The following is a 23,363-nucleotide window of genomic DNA, read 5'->3' as shown; positions in this document are numbered from 1 at the left end:
CATGCCCCACTGACATGCCATTTTGCAAAGCTGATTTAGGCTGAATGTTTATCTCATCATTCAATGTTATTGTTTTTTTTAAACCAGAACATTATTTTTGTTTATTGTTTTAACAAACAAACAAACAACGATTTTGATGCAAATGCAATTTATTTTTATTTTAGCAAAGCTCCTGCCATCCTGCAGAATAGCAAAGGGCAGTTCTCACGGCCCATTGCCTTCTGTTACAAAGATAGGAAAATCAAACTTTCAAAATTTATATCTAAATTATACTACTGAGATTTGTCAACTTCATTCTTCATTAAGGTTTGGGGTGGCAGTGTAAAAAGCGATGAGCGGGCAGTCCTTGGAAACCTGGGTCAACCATCCGGGTACGTCCGATCTTCAATCACTAAAAAAACAAGCAAAGAAACAAACAGTTACAAAGATTTGCAGTTTTAAATTGCAGAAATGCATTAGCTTTCTGCAGATCCAGATACCCCAACTTTGCTTAACGACTTTTAGGCTGTGACTCCAAAACATGGCTTCTTTCAAGCCTGTGAGGTGAATACAATTCTGACATAGCCCAACCAATGTCCTTTGTAAAGAGGACCATTCATATTTGGTTTTTAGTTATTAATTGTTAATTAGACACACTCACCTGTTTTTAACGTAGGAGCTAAAATAAAACAAAACAATAGTTATTTTCCATCTATTAGCTTACTGGAAGGCTGATAGGTTACTGAGGTTATTGAAGTTGTCTACTCAAGATTATTGAAATAGGTTACTGCTGAATAGGTTGCTGAGTAAACAGATTACTGAATAGGTTACTAGTAATCAGCAGTAATCAGAGCCCCTGCATTACATTCTTTTTTTTCTTGCATAATCCACAATGGTCATAATCTGAGTTGTAAAGCCAGAAAAAGTAAAAGAATTGGGGTCTAGGTAATATTTATTTAGGTGTTTTTTATTATTATTCTGCCTCCGTATTCAATCATTGCCAGGTCATAGCTTGTACCATTTCCATAATTCTTATTGGAAATCTAAAGAATGCGGTTATTGTTTTTTCCAGAAAAATTCCTCCTTGTCCTGCCTTTGGGGGTTCAAGGGCTCTGCTTTGTTTCCCCCACAAAGTTCTTTCCCAGGCCCCAAGAATGGACAGATGTATCTGGTTTGAAAAGGCTTCTCTTCCACTTTTGCATGATTTTAAATCCAATTATTCATGCAAACATTAGCAGACAATTGAGGAAACTATCTGAAGTTTTTTTTTTAAGCTTTACAGAATTAGAACAAAAGTTGACTAAATTGAGGACTAGGTTTCAAAACTGGCTTTTGTATTTGCAGAAGACCTACAATGACCATTCTAAAACTAACATTGTGGGAGATGCCTCATGGTCAAATTGCCTCCCCCACCGCATTTGCAGTTTGGGCTTCCATACCAGCCACTGAGTACTATTTATGGGAAGCAAGAACAAAATTTATCCCCTTTGAAAGGGGACTGGTTTGCTGATATGTTCACCACAGAACTTTCATTTAAAAGTCACTTTATACCAACAGTCAACACTCAGTGAGGATTTGCTGGGGTAACTTGAAATGTCTGCACAATATCCTTGAAAAAATAACAATAAAACTTACACTTTTTCCTTGATTAAGAACCTGGGGAAAAAAGTGTGAAATTATTGTTTAGTTTCAAAAGTTTAACAAAGTTCATGAATAATTTTCTGGAACATCTATCTACTAGCAAGGCTCAATATATTGTTTACACAGCAGGTATAAATGAAATTGGGCAATATATTTTCTAAATTAAATGTATGAACAAATGAAAAAAACACTTTTATTTTCATACTATTTTTCATACTAAACATGAAAGAAGAGTCAGGTTTAGCATGTGCAGGAGACACAACCCATTTATAGTTTTGCCCCCCCCCCATACCAGCCACTGAGTAGTATTTATGGGAAGCAGAAGCAAAATTCATCCCCTTTGAAAGGGGACTGGTTTGCTGATATGCTCACCACAGAACTTTCATTTAAAAGTGACTTTTTATACTAATAGTAAACTCTCAGTGAGGATTTGCTGGGGTAACTTGAAATGTCTGCACAACATCCTTGAAATAATAATAAAACTTACTTTTCCTACTCCACTAACAGCCTGGAAAAAAAAGTGTGAAATTATTGTTTAGTTTCAAAAGTTTAACAAAGTTCATGAATAATTTTCTGGAACATCTATCTACTAGCAAGGTTCAATATATTGTTTACACAGCAGGTATAAATGAAATTGGGCAATATAGTTTCTAAATTAAATGTATGGACAAATAAAAAAACACTTTTATTTTCATACTATTTTTCATACTAAACATGAAAGAAGAGTCAGGTTTAGTATGTGCAGGAGACACAACCCATTTATAGTTTTGCCCCCTCCCATACCAGCCACTGAGTACTATTTATGGGAAGCAGAAGCAAAGTTCATCCCCTTTGAAAGGGGACTGGTTTGCTGATATGTTCACCACAGAACTTTCATTTAAAAGTCACTTTATACCAACAGTCAACACTCAGTGAGGATTTGCTGGGGTAACTTGAAATGTCTGCACAACATCCTTGAAATAATAATAATAAAACTTACATTTGCTAGGTCACCAGTAAGCTGGAATAAAAAGTGTGACATCATTGTTTAGTTTCAAAAGTTTAACAAAGTTCATGAATAATTTTCTGGAACATCTATCTACTAGCAAGACTCGATAAATTGTTTACACAGCAGGTTTAAATGAAATTGGGCAATATATTCTATTAAATGTATGAACAAATGAAAAAAACCCCACCTTTATTTTCATACTATTTTTTTCTCTCCTGATATATAAAAGACCATAACTGCTCTGTTTTTAATCAAGGGTATAGAGACCTTTTTAAAAGCAATCTTGTGTGTGTAAGGCTAAGCACTTTTAAGCATGCTGTTGACTAAACATGTAAGAAGAAGCAAATTTAGCATGTGCGGTGAACATAACCCATTTGCATTTTTGGCCCCCATACCAACCATTCAGTACTATCTTTGGGAAGCAAAAGCAAAATTCAGCCTTTGAAAGGGGACTGGTTTGTTATATTCACCACAGAACTCTCATTTAAATGCCACTCTTTATATCAACAGTCAACAGTCAGAGAGGATTTGCTGGGGAAACTTGAAATGCCTGCACAAAATTCAAAACAATTTTCTCTTTCAGGGTGTCCTATTAGACACATTAAGTTTTCAGTTAGACAGCCAAAAAGTTGCAGAGTTCTTTTTTAGGTGTGAAGAGGTTCAGAACTTGTAAAATCAACAATCTTGGCTGTAATCACACATTTTTAGGCAGGTCTATTAAAGACTGAATTACTGCACTTGTTGAAAATACAAAGGTTATTTAGGTTTAGCCTTGGTAGTTTTTTTGGGTGGGATGGGAGAAATAATAACATGCTTTGCCAAAGAAGTTTTTTGAAAGCAATTTTCTCTTTCAGGGTGTCCTATTAGAAACATTAAGTTTTCTGTCAGACAGCTGAAAAGTTGCAGATTTTTTAGGTGGACAGGGGTTCAGAACTTATCAAGTCAACAGTCTTGGTTGCAGTCACACATTTTTTAGGCAGGTCTGTTAAAGGTTGAATTCCTGCACTTGTTGAAGATACTAAGGTTGGTTAGGTTTATCTTTGGTAGTTTTTTGGGTGGGATGGGAGAAATATAACATGCTTTGCAAATGCATTTATTAGTTTAAATACACAACATCAATGCATCCATTGTGTTAATGAGGCTACAGTTATGAGCAAGAAATCCCAGCTCAGCCATTCAAAGAAATGACCCTGCCCTTTAGACACTATCCTTGCAAAATTAGTAGTAAAACTTACACTGGTCAAAACGCCTTGACGAATCTAGAATAAAAGGGTGAAATTATTGTTTTGCTTCAAAAGTTTAACAAAGGACATGAATAACTTTTCTGAAACATCTAACTGCTAGCAAGTCTTGATACATTGTTTACACAGCTGGTATAAATGGAAATAGCCAATACATTCACTAAATTAAATGAACAAATAAAAAAAATCACTTTTATTTTCATATTTCCCCCCATCTTCTTGATGTATAAAAGACAATAACTGCTCTGTGTGTACCTTATATGAGGGGTATAGCGAAATTTTTTAAAAAACAATCATATGTATGTAAGGTAAAGTATGTTCAGACATGCTGTAGGCTACGTTTATGTGTAGTTGTGCGGTAAACACAACTCTGAATAGTTGTTAGCCAAAGAAATGTCCCTCATCTAGAGGATTGTTCATATTGGGTGCTTAATTAGTTAATTGTTAATTAGACACACTCACCTGTCCTTCATTGATTTTTAGAACCTAAAATGGAGATAAATATGGTTATTTGCCTTGTTATATATTACTGACTGGGTAATAGGTTACTGGATCTATAGATTACCCTGGTTGTTGACATTTCAGGAATTCAAACCACTTGATCTATTTATGGTTCACTGTAGTATGTAAAACAGAGTGTGGCTTCTTTCGTGGAGCAAGTTTAGCATGTGCAGTGAACACAGTCCTGACATAGTTGTTAGTCAGACCAATGCCCTTCACATAGAGCAGCATTTTCCAACCTTAGGAACTTGAAGATGCGTGGACTTCAACTCCCAGAATTCTGGGAGTTGAAGTCCACGCATCTTCAAGTTCCTAAGGTTGGGAAACGCTGACATAGAGGACTGTTCCAATGTAATGTTTATTTAGTTAAATGTTAACTAGACACACTCACCCCAATGGAAGGTTCAACCTGAAATGGAAAAAAGAAAGAGTTATTTTCCTTGTTATGGGTTACTCCGTGCGCAATAGGTTATTGGATTTATAGGTTATTGAGGTTTTTGATATTTTAGGGGAACCCAAAGCACTTGATCCCTTTATGGTTTGCTCTAGAGTGTAAATCCAGAGCATGGCTTAGCATCAGTGGTGAACACAATCCTGATGTAGATGTTAGCCAAAACAAGGTCCTTCATAAAGCTGTTCATATTTGGTGTTTATTTAATTATTTGTTAACCAGACAAACTCACCCGATTAATCAGTTCCTCCTAAAATAGAAAAATGAAATAGTTATTTTCATTCTTACAGGTTTTTGAGAGGGTAATAGGTTATTAGATCTATATATTATGGAGATTAATGAAGTAGCTTATTCAAGGTTCGTCAACAGGAGAAAAATAATATGGGAAGACAAATAGGAAGTTAAAAAAAATGAAGCTGCTATCAAAAATGAACAACAACAACAAAAAGAATCCAAATCAAGAATCCCAAAAGTTTTCAATTCCTTAAGCAGCTCTTTGAAGTACACTAATAACCATATTTTCTAACTACAGAAAGATTTGCTATAATAAATAGCACAGTTATTCTCCATCCAATCATTTCTTTACCTTTAAGCCATCCACAGAAATTAATATTGCTTTGCAGATCAGTTAAATCATTCTAGAGAGCTGAACAATTTTCCTAAATTTGCACGCTTATAGGAATCATCAGGTTTTTGGCCAAAACTCCCCAAAGTAAATATGTGAATACATTTTTTAAAAACCTCTTCTTGATGCATGAAATACCATAATTGACCTGCATATTTGACACATGTAAATGGATATTTAATTTCAAAATAGAAACTCAGATATATTTGTTTCTATGTGTGAAAGGGAGGAGTTAAGAAATGCATTGTGCACATTAATTCTCTGCATTAAGAGATGCATTTTGAGCATTAATTCCTTCAGACCAAATAGCATTCTTATCTAACAGAAGATTTCTAAATTTATGTAGGACTTCTAGTAACCCCAGTCAGGATTTTAAAATAATATTATCTAAAATAAATAAATCAAGAAATGCAGGAAACCCTATAATTTCACTTTTCCCCTCTCTTTTTGATGCATAACACGACATAACTTATTTTATCAAGTGCATGGAGAACTTTTTCAAGGGGATGAGGATTATCTTATGTGTGTAAGGCAAAACATAGTCACACTGTGGTGTCTGTTCAGAAACGCACAGAAGGCTACCGTGTAATGAAATTTAAACTTTCTAGGCTGCCCAGAGTTGCTTCTAGGTGAGAATCGCAGCCAAAAAAAATCTAATAAATAAATATAAATAAATAAATTTTGACACATGGGAATGGGAATTTAATTTCAAAATGGAAATTCAAGCATAATTGTTACATCCCCAAAATTTTCCGTAACTTGCCCTTTTTCTAAATAAATAGAAGATTAACAATACTTACCAGGGATTTGGCACCGGTCTAAATTGAATAATAAAACAGTACAGTTATTCCTCCATGCAATTGTTTCTTTCTCTTTGAATGATCCTCAAAAACATAACATTGCTTTCCAGATCTCTTAACCAAAGCAGTTTGATCTGATCTCTCCCATTTTTTTTTAAATTTAAGAACATGTACAGAGCATGAAACCCTGAGTGGGTATAGAAGACTGTTCCCCTTTGATATTTATTTCATTAATTGATAAATAGACACACTCAACTCTTTATTTTCTAGGATCTAAAGTAGAAGAAAGAAATAGTTATATTTCTTCTTATAGGTTACTGAGTGGATAATAGGTCACTGGATTTATAGGTAGGTGAGGTTACTAAAATAGGTTACTCAGGTTTAATCAGAGGGAAAAAGCGAACATAGAAAGAAAATTGAAAAAAATGAGCTGCTATCCAAAGTCATGAAAAAAATAAGTTATTGCATATATATTCTCTAATTAACTTGAGAAGGTATGAACTGGTAAATCCATAGCGGAATAAAAAAAATGATAAATTCCATAAGCAGCTGGAGAAACCCAAGGATGCTATGATGATTAACTTTCTCCTGGCAAGGAGATTCCAGTGGGTAGTACATGTCTATAGGTCATAGCAATGTAAGGAACAAACATTTATTAAATAATCAGATTTAAAAATCCTTCCCCTCTGCCTTTGCATAATTATTAATCCAATTATACATGCAAACATTAGGAAACTATGAGGAAATTATCCAAAGTAAAAAAAGGAACATAAAACACAGGGTTTACCCTAACCTTTGCTCATTCTTAAATCTCTTTTATTTTATTGATTTACACTATATTTGATTATTGTGTCATCCAGCAAGCTGGTAGTCTATCACGGTTTTACACAAGGTGCTGTCAAAAACATTACATCATAGGTATGATGAAATGGGTGATTGTGTTTATTATGAAATGGGTTATTGTGTTTATTATTTAAAGACATGGGAAAATGTGTCCTTTGGGATAATGATACAATTAGTTATGATCAAAAATCTCAGCTCAGACATTCAAAGAAAGGAACCTTCATTTTGGAGAGTACCATTGTGAAAATAATAGTAAAACTTACAGCAGTTATAAGACACTGAAGAATCTGGAATTAAAAAAAACATAGAAATATTGTTTTGTTTTAAAAAGTTAATAAAGGACATTAATAACTCCCCTGGTATATTAGTATTCTAGGATGTAGAAATCAACATCCAGTAACAGGGAATTCATGCTCTCTTCTCTTTTACACTGGACCCTAAAAAGTTAGCTTAACAATTTCCATACAACATGTTCCCAGCCTTCCTTTCCCTAATTCTCATCTTGCTGTGAATCTCTTCTCAATTGCCTTGACAATTCAGAAATGAATAAAATCCAGAATAAAGTCTTCAAGAACTCTATTGAGAAATACAGAAGCATAAAGGTACTTTATGCTTCTTTGTCTATCAATGCTTTTGCACATTTGCTGCATTCTGAAACCCAAATAAGTTTTCCCTGGCCAGCCAGCCCAACTGAACTCTTCAGAACTCTTTCTTAGCAGTTTCGGACCTATCTGGAGTCAAGTCCTCACTTGAGTGTCTTGTACATAGTTCTAGTTCTGACCCTGAACCCCTTGAGCAATTGGGAGATGTAGCTTTGCTTTGTATACAGAATGTTTGAAAAAGGGGGTGGTGCTGGTGTCCACTAATATACTCCATAAGGAAACCTTTCTTCACAGGTTCCCCCCCCCCCCCGTGTTTATTGCTGCTGTTGTTTGTATCCACCAGCAGATTTTCCTTGAACACAAAACAACATACATTTGAATGTGTGTCAGGAGAAGGGGTTGTTTCAAGGAAGGCAATAAGTTAATTCCTTTGTTGTTTCCAGATCTGCCCTATCCTTCAGCTGCAGGAGAAAATATTGGGAGCTCTGAAACTAATCGCAAAGCTTCACTTCCTATAAGTATATCATGCAGTGAAAAAAATGGTGTAATGGTTTAAAATTTGACATATGAAAATATGTATACTTTTAAAATGTATACTCAGTCATATTTGTTGCACTCCCAAAATACACCAATAATGTGCACAATTTCTAAATACAAAGGTTTTGTGATAATCATTAAGATTAAATAGGTAAATTAAATAATGAAGTTGTATAGTTATTCCTCCATGAAATCTTTTCTTTACATCATCCACAAAAATTTAATTTAACATTGCTCTGCAGATCTCTCAAATCAGTATATAAAAGTGAGCAATTTTCCTAAATTTACAGAGTTGTTGAAATTACTACAAAAATTTCATTTTTGTCATTTTATGATTCATTTTATTACATGTCCCACCATGGGAACGATTAGCAGAGCTTTGCAATACTTACCCCATTTGCTGGAACCTAAATTGAACATTAAAATAGTACAGTTATTTCTTCCATGCAATGGTTTTTATCTTTTAATCATCCACAACAACTTAACATTGCTTCACAGAACTCTTAAACCATAGCAGTTTTACCTGATCTCTTTTGTTCTTATTTAATTCCACAGGACTCCTGATTTGAACATTTCTAATTAAGGGTTAATACATTGTTTACATAGCAGATACAAATAAAAATGGGCAAAACGCTCCCTAAAACAAACATGAGATTAAATGACAAAAACACTTTTATTTCATACTTTTTTCCCCTCCTCTCGATGTAAAAAATACCATAATGTCCTGCACATACATTTTATCAAGGCTACAGAAAATTGTTTAAAAGCAAACATATATGTATAAGGCAAAGAATGTTCACATGACAGTGTTCATCCAAAAATGTACTATAATCTACAGATCAACGAAGGAGAAGTTGGAGAAAAGAGACAAAGAGCTCATGTTTCCACAAGATGTTTGAGCAGGTCATTTAGACAATATCCTATCCAGTTAAGTTTAGCATGTGCAGTAGACACAACCCATTTGAAGTTTTGAGCCCCTCAGTGACCAACCACTGAGTACTATCTATGGGAAGCAAAAGCAAACTTCAGCCTTTGAAAGGACATTGGTTTGTTGATATATTCACCACAGAACTCTCATTTAAAAGCCACTCTTTATATCAACAGTCAACAGTCAGAGTGGATTTGCTGGGGAAACTTGAAACGTCTGCACAAAATTCAAAACAATTTTCTCTTTCAGGGTGTCCTATTAGAAACATTAAGTTTTCAGTTAGACAGCCAAAAAGTTGCAGAGTTCTTTTTTAGGTGTGAAGAGGTTCAGTAAGCGCCTGTTACTTGTCCCAGCTTCTGCCAACCTAGCAGTTCAAAAGCACGCAAAAATGCAAGTAGAAAAATAGGGACCACTACGGTGTGAAGTTAACAGCGTTCCGTGCGCCTTTGGCGTCTAGTCATGCTGGCCACATGACCACGGAGACATCCTCGGACAAGCGCTGGCTCTTCGGCTTTGAAACGGAGATGAGCACCGGCCCCTAGAGTCAGAAATGACTAGCACGCATGTGCGGGGGAACCTTTATGTAGTGTATGCTCTTAAAGCATACACAGAATGTCAGCACAGCAGGGGGCTGGACAGCTCCAGGCTATAACCACTTTTGGCGGGAAAGCCTGAATAGAGCAAGTCGTTGACAGCCCCAGGGCATGGTCAGCTCTGGCGGGAAGCCAGGGTTTAAATCCATTGGCCACCTGCACTGGCGGGAAGCCCAGGTTTGAATCGATTGGTTGCGATTCACCTGGGCAGGTATAAAGAGACGCCGGGTAACCCCTTTGCTCCAGCTTCATTCAGGACCCAATAAAGAAGTACTACCCAGCTCAAGTGTCCGTCTCTCTGTGCGACCACGTGACATTGCACTTTGCCTTTACCTTTTTATTAAAGACTGAATTGCTGCACTTGTTGAAAATACAAAGGTTATTTAGGTTTAGCCTTGGTAGGTTATTTTGGTGGGATGAGAGAAATAATAACATGCTTTGCCAAACAAGTTTTTTGTTTGAGGATGGTACTATAGATTGTTTGAAGCTATGAAATAGGTTATGGCATTTATTAGTTTAAACACACAACATAAAGGCATCCATTGTGTTAATGATGCAAAAATCCCAGCTCAGTCATTCAAAGAAATGACCCTCCCTTTTAGACAATATCCTTGCAAAAATAATATTAGAACTAACCTGATTTAAGTCACCACCAGACTGGAATAAAAAGTGTAGAATTATTGTTTTGTTTCAAAAGTTTAACAAAATTCATGAACAATCTTCTCAAACATCTATCTACTAGCAACAGTTAAGCTTAGCATGTGCGGTGAACATAACCCATTTGCAGTTTTGGCCCCCATACCAACCATTGAGTACTATCTTTGGGAAGCAAAAGCAAAATTCAGCCTTTGAAAGGGGACTGGTTTGTTGTTATATTCACCACAGAACTCTCATTTAAATGCCACTCTTTATATCAACAGTCAACAGTCAGAGAGGATTTGCTGGGGAAACTTGAAATGCCTGCACAAAATTCAAAACAATTTTCTCTTTCAGGGTGTCCTATTAGACACAATAGGTTTTCAGTTAGACAGCCAAAAAGTTGCAGAGTTCTTTTTTAGGTGTGAAGAGGTTCAGAACTTGTAAAATCAACAATCTTGGCTGTAATCACACATTTTTAGGCAGGTCTATTAAAGACTAAATTACTGCACTTGTTGAAAATACAAAGGTTATTTAGGTTTAGCCTTGGTAGTTTTTTTGGGTGGGATGGGAGAAATAATAACATGCTTTGCCAAAGAAGTTTTTTGTTTGAGGATGGTACTATAGATTGTTTGAAGCTATGAAATAGGTTATGGCATTTATTAGTTTAAACACACAACATAAAGGCATCCATTGTGTTAATGATGCAAAAATCCCAGCTCAGTCATACAAAGAAATGACCCTCCCTTTTAGACAATATCCTTTCAAAATTAATATTAGAACTAACCTGTTTTAAATTACGAGCAAGCTGGAATAAAAAGTGTAGAATTATTGTTTTGTTTCAAAAGTTTAACAAAATTCATGAACAATCTTCTCAAACATCTATCTACTAGCAACAGTTAAGTTTAGTATGTGCAGTAGACACAACCCATTTGCAGTTTTGAGCCCCTCAGTGACCAACCACTGAGTACTATCTATGGGAAGCAAGAGCAAAATTCAGCCTTTGAAAGGGCACTGGTTTGTTGATATATTCACCACAGAACTCTCATTTAAAAGCCACTCTTTATATCAACAGTCAACAGTCAGTGAGGATTTGCTGGGGCAACTGTACAAAATTGAAAGCAATTTTCTCTTTCAGGGTGTCCTATTAGAAACATTAAGTTTTCTGTCAGACAGCTGAAAAGTTGCAGATTTTTTTAGGTAGACAGGGGTTCAGAACTTATCAACACTCTTTATATCAACAGTCAACAGTCAGAAAGGATTTGGTGGAGCCTTGGTGGAGCAGTGGGCTAATGCCTCCTTAAGTAACACCAGCTGCCTGCAATTACTGCAGGTTCGCATCCCACCAGGCTCAAGGTTGACTCAGCCTTCCATCCTTCCAAGGTAGGTAAAATGAGGACCCAGATTGTTGGGGGCAATTAAGCTGACTTTGTAATAATGCCGCTTGGGGGGCGCGAAATCCCTACTAAGCAGGCATATACATAGAATGAAGGCTATTGCTAAGCACATTGATTTGTGCTTTAAATTGTAAGCCGCCCTGAGTCTTCGGAGAAGGGCGGGATATAAATGGGAATAAAAATAAATAAATAAAAATTTGCTGGGGAAACTTGAAACGTTTGCACAAAATTCAAAACAATTTTCTCTTTCAGGGTGTCCTATTAGAAACATTAAAGTTGCAGAGTTCTTTTTTAGGTGTGAAGAGGTTCAGAACTTGTAAAATCAACAATCTTGGCTGTAATCACACATTTTTAGGCAGGTTTATTAAAGACTGAATTGTTGCAGTTGTTGAAAATACTAAGGTTGGTTAGGTTTATCTTTGGTAGTTTTTTGGGTGTGATGGGAGAAATATAACATGCTTTGCAAATGCATTTATTAGTTTAAATACACAACATCAATGCATCCATTGTGTTAATGAGGCTACAGTTATGAGCAAGAAATCCCAGCTCAGCCATTCAAAGAAATGACCCTCCCCTTTAGACAATATCCTTGCAAAATTAGTAATAAAACTTACACTTGATGCCTTGATGAATTTATTGAAATAATAATAACAACAATAATTTATGAAATTATTGTTTATGAAATTATTGTTTTGCTTCAAAAGTTTAACAAAGGACAGGAATAACTTTTCTGGAACATCTATCTGCTAGCAAGGTTTGATACATTGTTTACACAGCTGGTATAAATGGAAATAGCCAATAAACTCTCTAAATTAAATGAACAAATGGAAAAGAAAACTACTTTTATTTTCATATTTCCCCCCCTCTTCTTGATGTATAAAAGACCATAACTTATCTGAGTGTAGCTTACATAAGGGGTATAGCAAACTTTTTAAAAAACAATCTTATGTATATAAGGAAAACTATGTTCAGACATTCTGTAGGCTACGTTTATGTGCGGTGAACAAAACTCTGAATAGTTGTTAGCCAAACAAATGTCCTTCATCTAGAGGATTGTTCATATTAGGTGCTTATTTAGTTAATTGTTAACTAGACACACTCATCAGTTCTTTGTTTTCTTTTAGAAACTAAAATGGAACACAGAAATGGTTATTTGCCTTCTTATACATTACTGACTGGGTAATAGGTTACTGGATCTATAGATTACCCTGGTTGTTGACATTTCAAGAATTCAAACCACTTGATCTATTTATGGTTCACTGTAGTATGTAAAACAGAGTGTGGCTTCTTTCGTGGAGCATGTTTAGCATGTGCAGTGAACACAGTCCTGACATAGTTGTTAGTCAGACCAATGCCCTTCACATAGAGGACTGTTCCAATGTAATGTTTATTTAGTTAAATGTTAACTAGACACACTCACCTGAAGGGCAGATTGAACCTGAAATGGAAAAAAGAAAGAGTTATTTTCCTTGTTATGGGTTACTCCGTGCGCAATAGGTTATTGGGTTTATAGGTTATTGAGGGTTTTGATACTTTAGGGGAACCCTTTACGGTTTGCTCTGGAGTGTAAATCCAGAGCATGGCTTCTTTCAGGAAGCATGTTTAGCATCAGTGGTGAACACAACACTAATGTAGTTGTTAGCCAAAACAAGGTCCTTCATAAAGCTGTTCATATTTGGTGTTTATTTAATTATTTGTTAACCAGGCAAACTCACCTCATTAATCTGTTCAACCTAAAATGGAAAAATGAAATAGTTATTTTCGTTCTTACAGGTTTCTGAGAGGGTAATAGGTTATTAGATCTATACATTATGGAGATTAATGAAGTAGGTTATTCAAGGTTCGTCAACAGGAGAAAAATAATATGGGAAGACAATTGGAAGTTAAAAAAAATGAAGCTGCTATCAAAAATGAACAAAAGAAAAAAAAAGAATTCAAATCAAGAATCCCAAAAGTTTTCAATTCCTTAAGCAGCTCTTTGAAGTACACTAATAACCATATTTTCTAAGTACAGAAAGATTTGCTATAATAAATAGCACAGTTATTCTCCATCCAATCATTTCTTTACCTTTAAGCCATCCACAGAAATTAATATTGCTTTGCAGATCAGTTAAATTATTCTAGAGAGCTGAACAATTTTCCTAAATTTGCACGCTTATAGGAATCATCAGGTTTTTGGCCAAAACTCCCCAAAGTAAATATGTGAATACATTTTTTAAAAACCTCTTCTTAATGCATGAAATACCATAATTGACCTGCATATTTGACACATGTAAATGGATATTTAATTTGAAATTAGAAACTCAGATATATTTGTTTCTATGTGTGAAAGAGAGGAGTTAAGAAATGCATTGTGCACATTAATTCTCTGCATTAAGAGATGCATTTTGAGCATTAATTCCCTCAGACCAAATAGCATTCTTATCTAACAGAAGATTTCTAAATTTATGTAGGACTTCTAGTAACCCCAGTCAGGATTTTTAAATAATATTGTCTAAAATAAATAAATCAAGAAATGCAGGAAACCCTATAATTTCACTTTTTCCCTCTCTTTTTGATGCAGAACACGCCATAACTTATTTTATCAAGTGCACGGAGAACTTTTTCAAGGGGGTGAGGATTATCTTATGTGTGTAAGGGAAAACATAGTCACACTGTGGTGTCTGTTCAGAAACACACAGAAGGCTACCGTGTAATGAAATTTAAACTTTCTAGGCTGCCCAGAGTTGCTTCTAGGTGAGAATCGCAGCCCCAAAAAAATCTAATAAATAAATATAAATAAATAAATTTTGACACATGGGAATGGACATTTAATTTCAACATGGAAATTCAGGCATAATTGTTACACCCCCAAAATTTTCAGTAACTTACCCTTTTTCTAAATAAATAGAAGATTAACAATACTCACCAGGGATTTGGTACCGGTCTAAATTGAATAATAAAACAGTACAGTTATTCCTCCATGCAATTGTTTCTTTCTCTTTGAGTGATCCTCAAAAACATAACATTGCTTTCCAGATCTCTTAACCAAAGCAGTTTGATCTGATCTCCCCCATTTTTTTTAAATTTAAGAACATGTACAGAGCATGAAACCCTGAGTGGGTATAGAAGACTGTTCCCCTTTGATATTTATTTCATTAATTGATAAATAGACACACTCAACTCTTTATTTTCTAGGATCTAAAGTAGAAGAAAGAAATAGTTATATTTCTTCTTATAGGTTACTGAGTGGATAATAGGTCACTGGATTTATAGGTAGGTGAGGTTACTAAAATAGGTTACTCAGGTTTAATCAGAGGGAAAAAGCGAACATAGAAAGAAAATTGGAAAAAAATGAGCTGCTATCCAAAGTCATGAAAAAAATAAGTTATTGCATATATATTCTCTAATTAACTTGAGAAGGTATGAACTGGTAAATCCATAGCGGAATAAAAAAAAATGATAAATTCCATAAGCAGCTGGAGAAACCCAAGGATGCTATGATGATTAACTTTCTCCTGGCAAGGAGATCCCAGTGGGTAGTACATGTCTATAGGTCATAGCAATGTAAGGAACAAACATTTATTAAATAATCAGATTTAAAAATCCTTCCCCTCTGCCTTTGCATAATTATTAATCCAATTATACATGCAAACATTAGGAAACTATGAGGAAATTATCCAAAGTAAAAAAAAGGAACATAAAACACAGGGTTTAACCTAACCTTTGCTCTTTCTTAAATCTCTTTTATTTTATTGATTTACACTATATTTGATTATTGTGTCATCCAGCAAGCTGGTAGTCTATCACAGTTTTACACAAGGTGCTGTCAAAAACATTACATCATAGGTATGATGAAATGGGTTATTGTGTTCATTATGAAATGGGTTATTGTGTTTATTATTTAAAGACATGGGAAAATGTGTCCTTTGGGATAATGATACAATTAGTTATGATCAAAAATCTCAGCTCAGACATTCAAAGAAATGAACTTTCATTTTGGAGAGTACCATTGTGAAAATAATAGTAAAACTTACAGAGTCTTGAACACACAGAAGAATCTGGAATTTAAAAAAAACCCATAGAATTATTGTTTTGTTTTAAAAGGTTAATAAAGGACATTAATAACTCCCCTGGTACATTAGTATTCTAGGATGTAGAAATCAACATCCAGTAATAGGGAATCCATGCTCTCTTGTCTTTTACACTGGACCCTAAAAAGTTAGCTTAACAATTTCCATACAACATGTTCCCAGCCTTCCTTTCCCTAATTCTCATCTTGCTGCGAATCTCTTCTCAATTGCCTTGACAATTCAGAAATGAATAAAATCCAGAATAAAGTCTTCAAGAACTCTATTGAGAAATACAGAAGCATAAAGGTACTTTATGCTTCTTTGTCTATCAATGCTTTTGCACATTTGCTGCATTCTGAAACCCAAATAAGTTTTCCCTGGCCAGCCAGCCCAACTGAACTCTTCAGAACTCTTTCTTAGCAGTTTCGGACCTATCTGGAGTCAAGTCCTCACTTGAGTGTCTTGTACATAGTTCTAGTTCTGACCCTGAACCCCTTGAGCAATTGGGAGATGTAGCTTTGCTTTGTATATAATGTTTGAAAAAGGGCATGGTACTGGTGTCCACTAATATACTCCATAAGGAAACCTTTCTTCACAGGTTCCCCCCCCCCCCCGTGTTTATTGCTGTTGTTGTTTGGATCCACCAGCAGATTTTCCTTGAATACAGAACTACATACATTTGAATGTGTGTCAGGAGGAGGGTTTATTTGAAGGAAGGCAATGTTAATTCCTTTGTTGTTACCAGATCTGCCCTATCCTTCAGCTGCAGGAGAAAATATTGGGAGCTCTGAAACTAATCAGAAAGCTTCACTTCCTATAATTATATCATGCAGTGAAAAAAATGTTTAGAAATGCAGAGGGTTCAGCCACAGTTATGTGAGAACTTAATGTGTTCACCCAACATTTTCAAGAATCTCAAGTAAAGAATTAGCAGCCATATTGACTCAATGGGCAAAACTAAGTGGGTTTTAAAGTTGATTTGATGTTCTGATCTATTATCTATCTCTGCACATGGAACTTCTTTAGTCATATTGTAATTCATTATATTATTTGTCCTGCCATGGGAGTTATTAGCAGAAGTTTGCAATACTCACCTTTGCTAATTCTTCAGCCTAAATTGAACAACAAAAGAGTACAGTTATTCCTTATGCAATTATTTCTCTACTTTTTACTCATCTATAAATCTGAACAGTCCTTTGCAGATGTCTCACATCACAGTAGCACGGTTAGCAATTTTCCTAAATTGAAAGACTTGTAAAAAATTACCAAGTTTTTGGCCAATGCCATAAAAATTAATGAAGAAAAAACATATTATTTCACCTTTTTCTCTTATTTATGTGTAATGCCATAACTGATATACATATTTATTTTATCATCAATACAGACAGCATTTTCAGAGGAATGATTATCTTTTGTATATAAGGGAAAGCAATCTGAGGTGTTATTTAGAAATTTACTGTAGATTATGGTGCAATGGTTTAAAATTTGACATATGAAAATATATATACTTTTAAAATGGATATTCGGTCATATTTGTTGCACTCTCAAAATACACCAATAATGTGCACAATTTCTAAATACAAAAACATTTTGTGATAATTGAAAGTACTTATCTAGGTAAATTAAATAATGAAGTGGTTTAATTATTCCTCCATGAAATCTTTTCTTTACTTTTTGTCATCCACAAAAATTTAACACTGCTCTGCGGCTCTCTCAAATCAGTATATAGAAGTGAGCAATTTCCCTAAATTTACACAGTTGATGAAATTACTAGGTTTTTGACCAAGTCTCTCCCCCTAAAAAAACCCCATCAATCAATTAAAAAAACACCTCATATTTTCACTTTTTCCTCATTTCAGTGCCTATTTTTATTTATTTATTTTTTATTTTAATTCCATTTATATCCCGCCCTTCTCCGAAGACTCAGGGCGGCTTACATATCGTCTGTAGACAGTAAACTCAAGACACTTGATTATTTATGGTTCCTTATAGTAATGCCTTATTCCAGGAAGCAAGCTTAACATGTCCAATGGATACAATCCTGACACAGTTGTTAACTAATACCTTTTGTATACTGTTCATATTTGGTTTTATTTAATTAATTGGTAATAGAGACACTCACCCGTTCTACTCCAAGGAGCTAAAATAAAAAAAGTAATAGTTATATTTCTTCTTACAGGTTACTGAATGGGTAATATGTTATTGGATCAGTAAGTTAATGATGTTACTAAAGTAGGTAAAAGGTAAAGGTAAAGGTTCCCCCGCACATGCGTGCTAGTCGTTTCCGACTCTCCGTTTCAAAGCCGAAGAGCCAGCGCTTGTCCGAGGACGTCTCCGTGGTCATGTGGCTGGCATGACTAGACGCCAAAGGCGCACTGAGCGCTGTTACCTTCCCACCGTAGTGGTCCCTATTTTTCTACTTGCATTTTTACATGCTTTCGAACTGCTAGGTTGGCAGAAGCTGGGACGAGTAACAGGCGTTCACTCTGTTACGCGGCACTCGGGATTTGACCCGCCAAACTGCCGACCTTCTGATCGACAAGCTCAGCGTCCTAACCCACTGAGCCACCGCGTCCCTACTAAAGTAGGTAACTCAAGGTTAATCAACAGAGAAAAAAGTGAATACTGAAAGAAAAGTTGGAAAAGAAAAAAAGTGAGCTGCTATCCAAACCATGAAAACAAAAAATAACTTATTACATGTGTATTCTCCATTTAATCTGAGGTATGATCTGATAAATCCAGATCAGGATCGAAAAATTGATATTTTTTCCTAAAGAGCCTGGGAAAGCCAAGGATGCTACATTGATCATCTTTCTTCTGATAGGGAGATTCGACTGGGTAGTAGTTAGCTATAGGCTAGAGCAATGTAACAACAACTTTATTGATTAACTCTTGGGCCATATCAAAATGCAAAGTTCCAGCAACAAACTGTCACCAAAACTTGATAAAAGCAATCCAAAATGGAATTTGATAAAATACAATTTAAAATGGAATTAAAATAAAATACAATGTAAGATGTAATAGTAATAAAATACAAATTTAAGATATAGATAAAATATGATAACATTATATTTCGGAGTCGCCCTTGAGCAATGTAAAGGACAGATACATCTGTGAAATAATCTTATTTCAAAAATTATCCCTTCCACCTTTGCATGATTTTTAATCCAATTTACACGCAAGTATTAGAGACTACTGAGGAAATTATCCATAGTAAAAAAAAACTAAACATAAAACAGGAGGGTTTTTTTTAAACCTATGCTCCTTATTAAATCCCTTTTATTTTATTGATTTACAGTATGATTGATGGCTGTGTCATCCAGAAAATTAGTAATCTGTCACAAATTTATGCAAATCCATAAAAGCCATGAAATCATCTCCTGTGGCAGCTAATGGGACAGTGCCTTGTCTCAACCTAACAAAGGGGTTATTGTGTTTATAAATTTAAATTACATGGTGAAAATGCATCCTGTGGAATAATGATGCAATTAGTTATGAGTAGAACTCCCAGCTAAGTCATTCAAAGAAATAAACCTCCCTTTTGGATAGTACCATAGCAAAATGAATAGTGAAACTTACTTTGGCAAGAGTTTGAACAACCTGAAATAAAAAATGTGGAATTAAAAAAGTTTAATAATGGATAATGGTAACTTCCTTGCCACATCAGTATACTAGCAATGTAAAAATCAGCATCGCAATAGAGAGTTTCCATGCTCTCTTCTCTTCTATACTGAACCATGAAAAATTAGCACAACAAATTCCATACTTCATATTCCTATCCCTCCTTTTTCCCAGTTCTCATCTTGCTACTCATGTCTTCTCACAAATAGAACCAATATCAACAAAAGAACAACCAGCTGTGGTATACAACATAGGAAGAAGGTTATAGTTTCTCCAAATAAAAGATGGACCCCAATAATAGTTAGCAGCCAGTTTTTATTCCACAAAGGATTAATTTGGGGAATTGAATAGAATACTCTGAAGAAAGATAGCAATAGCAGCAAGATTCATATATAGTAGTAAACCCAAGAGGAATTTTGCCCCTTCAACAGCTCTCTGGCTTTGATTCTTATTCACCAAGGGACTTAAACTTCATTCTGGACACAGCTTAGAAGTGTCACTAAAAGCATGGCCCATAAGCAAATCTTTCTCCAACAGGAAGGTCTCCTTCCTAGACAAATATTTGTGTAACTGATTCTCATACACCTGCAGTTATTTTTTTCCATTAGAGACCATTACTGTTGTGGTCCAGGAAGTAATAATTCTGAAAAGGCTTCCAGGTTTGTCTGGAGTTTTAGAAAAAAAAATCAACCAAATGACCCAAAGAATGAGATAATCCTCTTCACTTCCTCATTTCCTATTCTCAGTTTTACCTGCATGTAAGCAAACATCCCCCATGAAAGTTTCTTTACGTTGCATCATTCATCAATGGTTCTGCACATTCATTGAATTATGAAACCGAAAGAAGAATGCAATTTTTCTTTGTCTGGCTAGTCCAAGGGTAGGCAACCTTGGCTCTTTTATGACTTCTGGGAGTTGAAGTCCACAAGTCATAAAAGAGCCAAGGTTGCCTACCCCTGGGCTAGTCCAATCGATATATCTCAAGAACCCTTTCTAAGCAGTTTCTGATCTATCTGGAATTAGTCTGTCCTCATGTATCTTGCATGTATCTCTAGCCATGACCAGGAACTCCTTTTGCAATTGGGAAGTATAGCTTTGCTTTGCACAGAATGCTTGAAAAAAGGATTGGTAGTGTTGACCACTAAGATACCCCATTGGGAAATCTTGCTTTATAGGAAATTTTTGTTGTTGTTATTGCAGATTTTCCTGGCACACAAAGCTACGTATGTTTGAATGTGTGCCAGGAGGAGAGGTTGTTGCAAGAAAGGCAAAAAGTTAATTCCTTTATTCCTTCCAGATCTGCCCTTTCCTGCAACTGCAGGAGAAAATATGTGGAGCTCTGAAACTAATCAGAAAGTTTCACTTCCTATAAGGATATAATGTAGCAGAAAAAATGTTTAGAGATACAGAGGGTTCACCCAACATATTCTCATATAAAGAATTAACAGCCATATTGACCCTATCTACAGAGCATAGTTTTAATGTTGATACGATTTCTCATGCTTATCTATCTTTACACAGGCAAACCTTTTTGTTGTTTTATGATTCATTTTATTACATGTCCCACCATGAGAAAGATTAGCAGAGCTTTGCAATACTTACCCCATTCAATACACCCTAAATTGAACAGTAAAATAGTACAGTTATTTCTTCCATGCAATTTTTTTTAATCTTTTAATCATTCACAACAACTTAACATGGCTTTGTAGATCCCTTAAACCAAAGCACAATGACCTGATCCCTTCTATATAGCTAATCTGGTGTAAACTATTAGACTATTCAGAAACATATAATATTTTTACATCTCATCGCCAGGATAAATACAATTGTTTTGAATTAAATCTTGCTCATGACATCAATTCTTGACATTACCTATTTTAAATTGCAAGCTGGGTTACTGGAATTGTTTACACAACTATTTCACTGCATTTGGCTGTTTGATGTTTTGAAAATCTCTTAAACTAAAGCCAGTTTGGTGTCGGGACTAAGGTGCTGGCCTAGAAACCAGAACCCTGTGAGTTCTAGCGCTGCCTTAGGCATGGAAGCCAACTAGGTGACTTTGGGCCATCAATCTTTTGCAACCCAACTCATTTGACAAAGTTTTGTTGTGGGGAAAATAGGAGATGGAAGGAGTGTTATGTTATGTTCTTTGCCTTATGTTACTTATAAAGTAATAAAGGTGAGATTAAAAAAAACTAATAAAATTTAAAAAATCATTTGATCTCTTTTATTCTGGTTGCACAGTGGTGAGAATATTGTTCTGCAGTTCAAGTCTCACCGACTCAAGGTTGACTCAGCCTTCCATCCTTCCGAGGTTGGTAAAATGAGGACCCAGATTGTTGGGGGCATTAGCTGACTCTGTAAACTGCTTAGAGAGGGCTGTAAAGCCCTGTGAAGCGGTATATAAGTCTAAGTGCTTTTGCCATTGCTATTCTGAAGATCATATTGACCAAACCAACAGAACTTAGTTGGTTTTAATGTTGATATGATTTTCTGATGCTTATCTGTGCACATAGAAACATTTTTTGTCATTTTGTGATTCATTTTATTACATGTCCCACCATGGGAAGGATTAGAAAAGCTTTGCAATACTTACCTTATTTGTTAGATCTAGTTGTCCTAGATTCTAAATTGAACATTAAAATAGTATGGTTATTTCTTCCATGCAATTTTTTTTTATCTTTTAATCATTCAAAATAACTTAACGTGGCTTTGCAGATCCCTTAAACCAAAGCATAATGACCTGATCCCTTCTATATAGCTAATCTGGTGCAAACTATTAGAATGTTATGTATGTTCTTTACCTTATGTTACTTATAAAATAATAAAGATGAGATTTATTTATTTCACTGCATCGGGCGGTTTGATGTATTGTGCCAAGCATGTTCATGTCATGTTGTTCATTGAAGAGAACATACCACAAAGCCATGCAGGTTTAAAAGTTGGCAGATGAAAATGGACATTTATCCTCATATTAGAAATCAGACATATCTGTGAAATTCCTGAAATGCAATACTGCAAATACTTGAAGCACATGGAAGATTTATAATACTCACCAAGGCTGATACCTAAATTTGAAAATAAAACAGTTCAGTTATTCTTACATTCTGTTTTTCTTTAACTTTTAACCACCCTTAAACTAAAGCCAGTTTGGTGTTGCGACTAAGGTGCTGGCCTAGAAACCAGAACCCTGTGAGTTCTAGCGCTGCCTTAGGCATGGAAGCCAAATAGGTGACTTTGGGCCATCAATCTCTTGCAAACCAACTCATGTGACAAAGTTTTGTTGTGGGGAAAATAGGAGATGGAAGGAGTGTTATGTTATGTTCTTTGCCTTATGTTACTTATAAAGTAATAAAGGTGAGATTAAAAAAAACTAATAAAATTTTAAAAATCATTTGATCTCTTTTATTCTGGTTGCACAGTGGTGAGAATATTGTTCTGCAGTTCAAGTCTCACCGACTCAAGGTTGACTCAGCCTTCCATCCTTCCGAGGTCGGTAAAATGAGGACCCAGATTGTTGGGGGCAATTAAGCTGACTCTGTAAACTGCTTAAGAGAGGGCTGTAAAGCCCTGTGAAGCGGCATATAAGTCTAAGTGCTTTTGCCATTGCTATTCTGAAGATCACATTGACCAAACCAACAGAACATAGTTGGTTTTAATGTTTTTCTGATGCTTATCTGTGCACATACAAACATTTTTTGTCATTTTGTGATTCATTTTATTACATGTCCCACCATGGGAAGGATTAGAAAAGCTTTGCAATACTTACCACATTTCCTTCATCTAGTTTTGCTTGACCCTAAATTGAACATTAAAATAGTATGGTTATTTCTTCCATTCATTTTTTTATCTTTTAATCATTCACAATAACTTAACATGGCTTTGCAGATCCCTTAAACCAAAGCACAATGACCTGATCCCTTCTATA

General features: G+C 35.2%; 1 protein-coding gene across 1 annotated transcript; it reads right to left on the bottom strand.

The window, feature by feature from the left end:
- Nucleotides 1–131: 131 nt before the first annotated feature.
- Nucleotides 132–22,398, bottom strand: LOC308671875 (uncharacterized protein; the record flags this gene model as incomplete). The annotated part of the gene is made up of 22 exons (XM_081334358.1): nucleotides 132–391; nucleotides 641–658; nucleotides 2,108–2,128; nucleotides 2,600–2,620; nucleotides 3,844–4,335; nucleotides 4,742–4,759; nucleotides 5,034–5,051; nucleotides 6,227–6,244; nucleotides 7,333–7,356; nucleotides 8,601–8,615; nucleotides 10,366–10,386; nucleotides 11,153–11,173; nucleotides 13,183–13,200; nucleotides 13,478–13,495; nucleotides 14,671–14,688; nucleotides 15,779–15,802; nucleotides 16,909–16,926; nucleotides 17,937–17,954; nucleotides 19,394–19,414; nucleotides 21,038–21,052; nucleotides 22,032–22,061; nucleotides 22,354–22,398. The coding sequence occupies 18 exons, from the start codon at nucleotides 22,396–22,398 to the stop codon at nucleotides 4,294–4,296; spliced, it is 402 nt and encodes a 133-aa protein (XP_081190484.1). The 3' UTR covers nucleotides 132–391; nucleotides 641–658; nucleotides 2,108–2,128; nucleotides 2,600–2,620; nucleotides 3,844–4,293.
- Between the last annotated feature and the right edge of the window lie 965 nt (nucleotides 22,399–23,363).

The sequence above is a fragment of the Vipera berus genome (genome assembly GCF_964194415.1).
Source record: "Vipera berus genome assembly, chromosome: 9".
Classification (NCBI taxonomy): domain Eukaryota; kingdom Metazoa; phylum Chordata; class Lepidosauria; order Squamata; family Viperidae; genus Vipera; species Vipera berus.
This window is presented reverse-complemented; position numbering and strand designations above follow the sequence as displayed.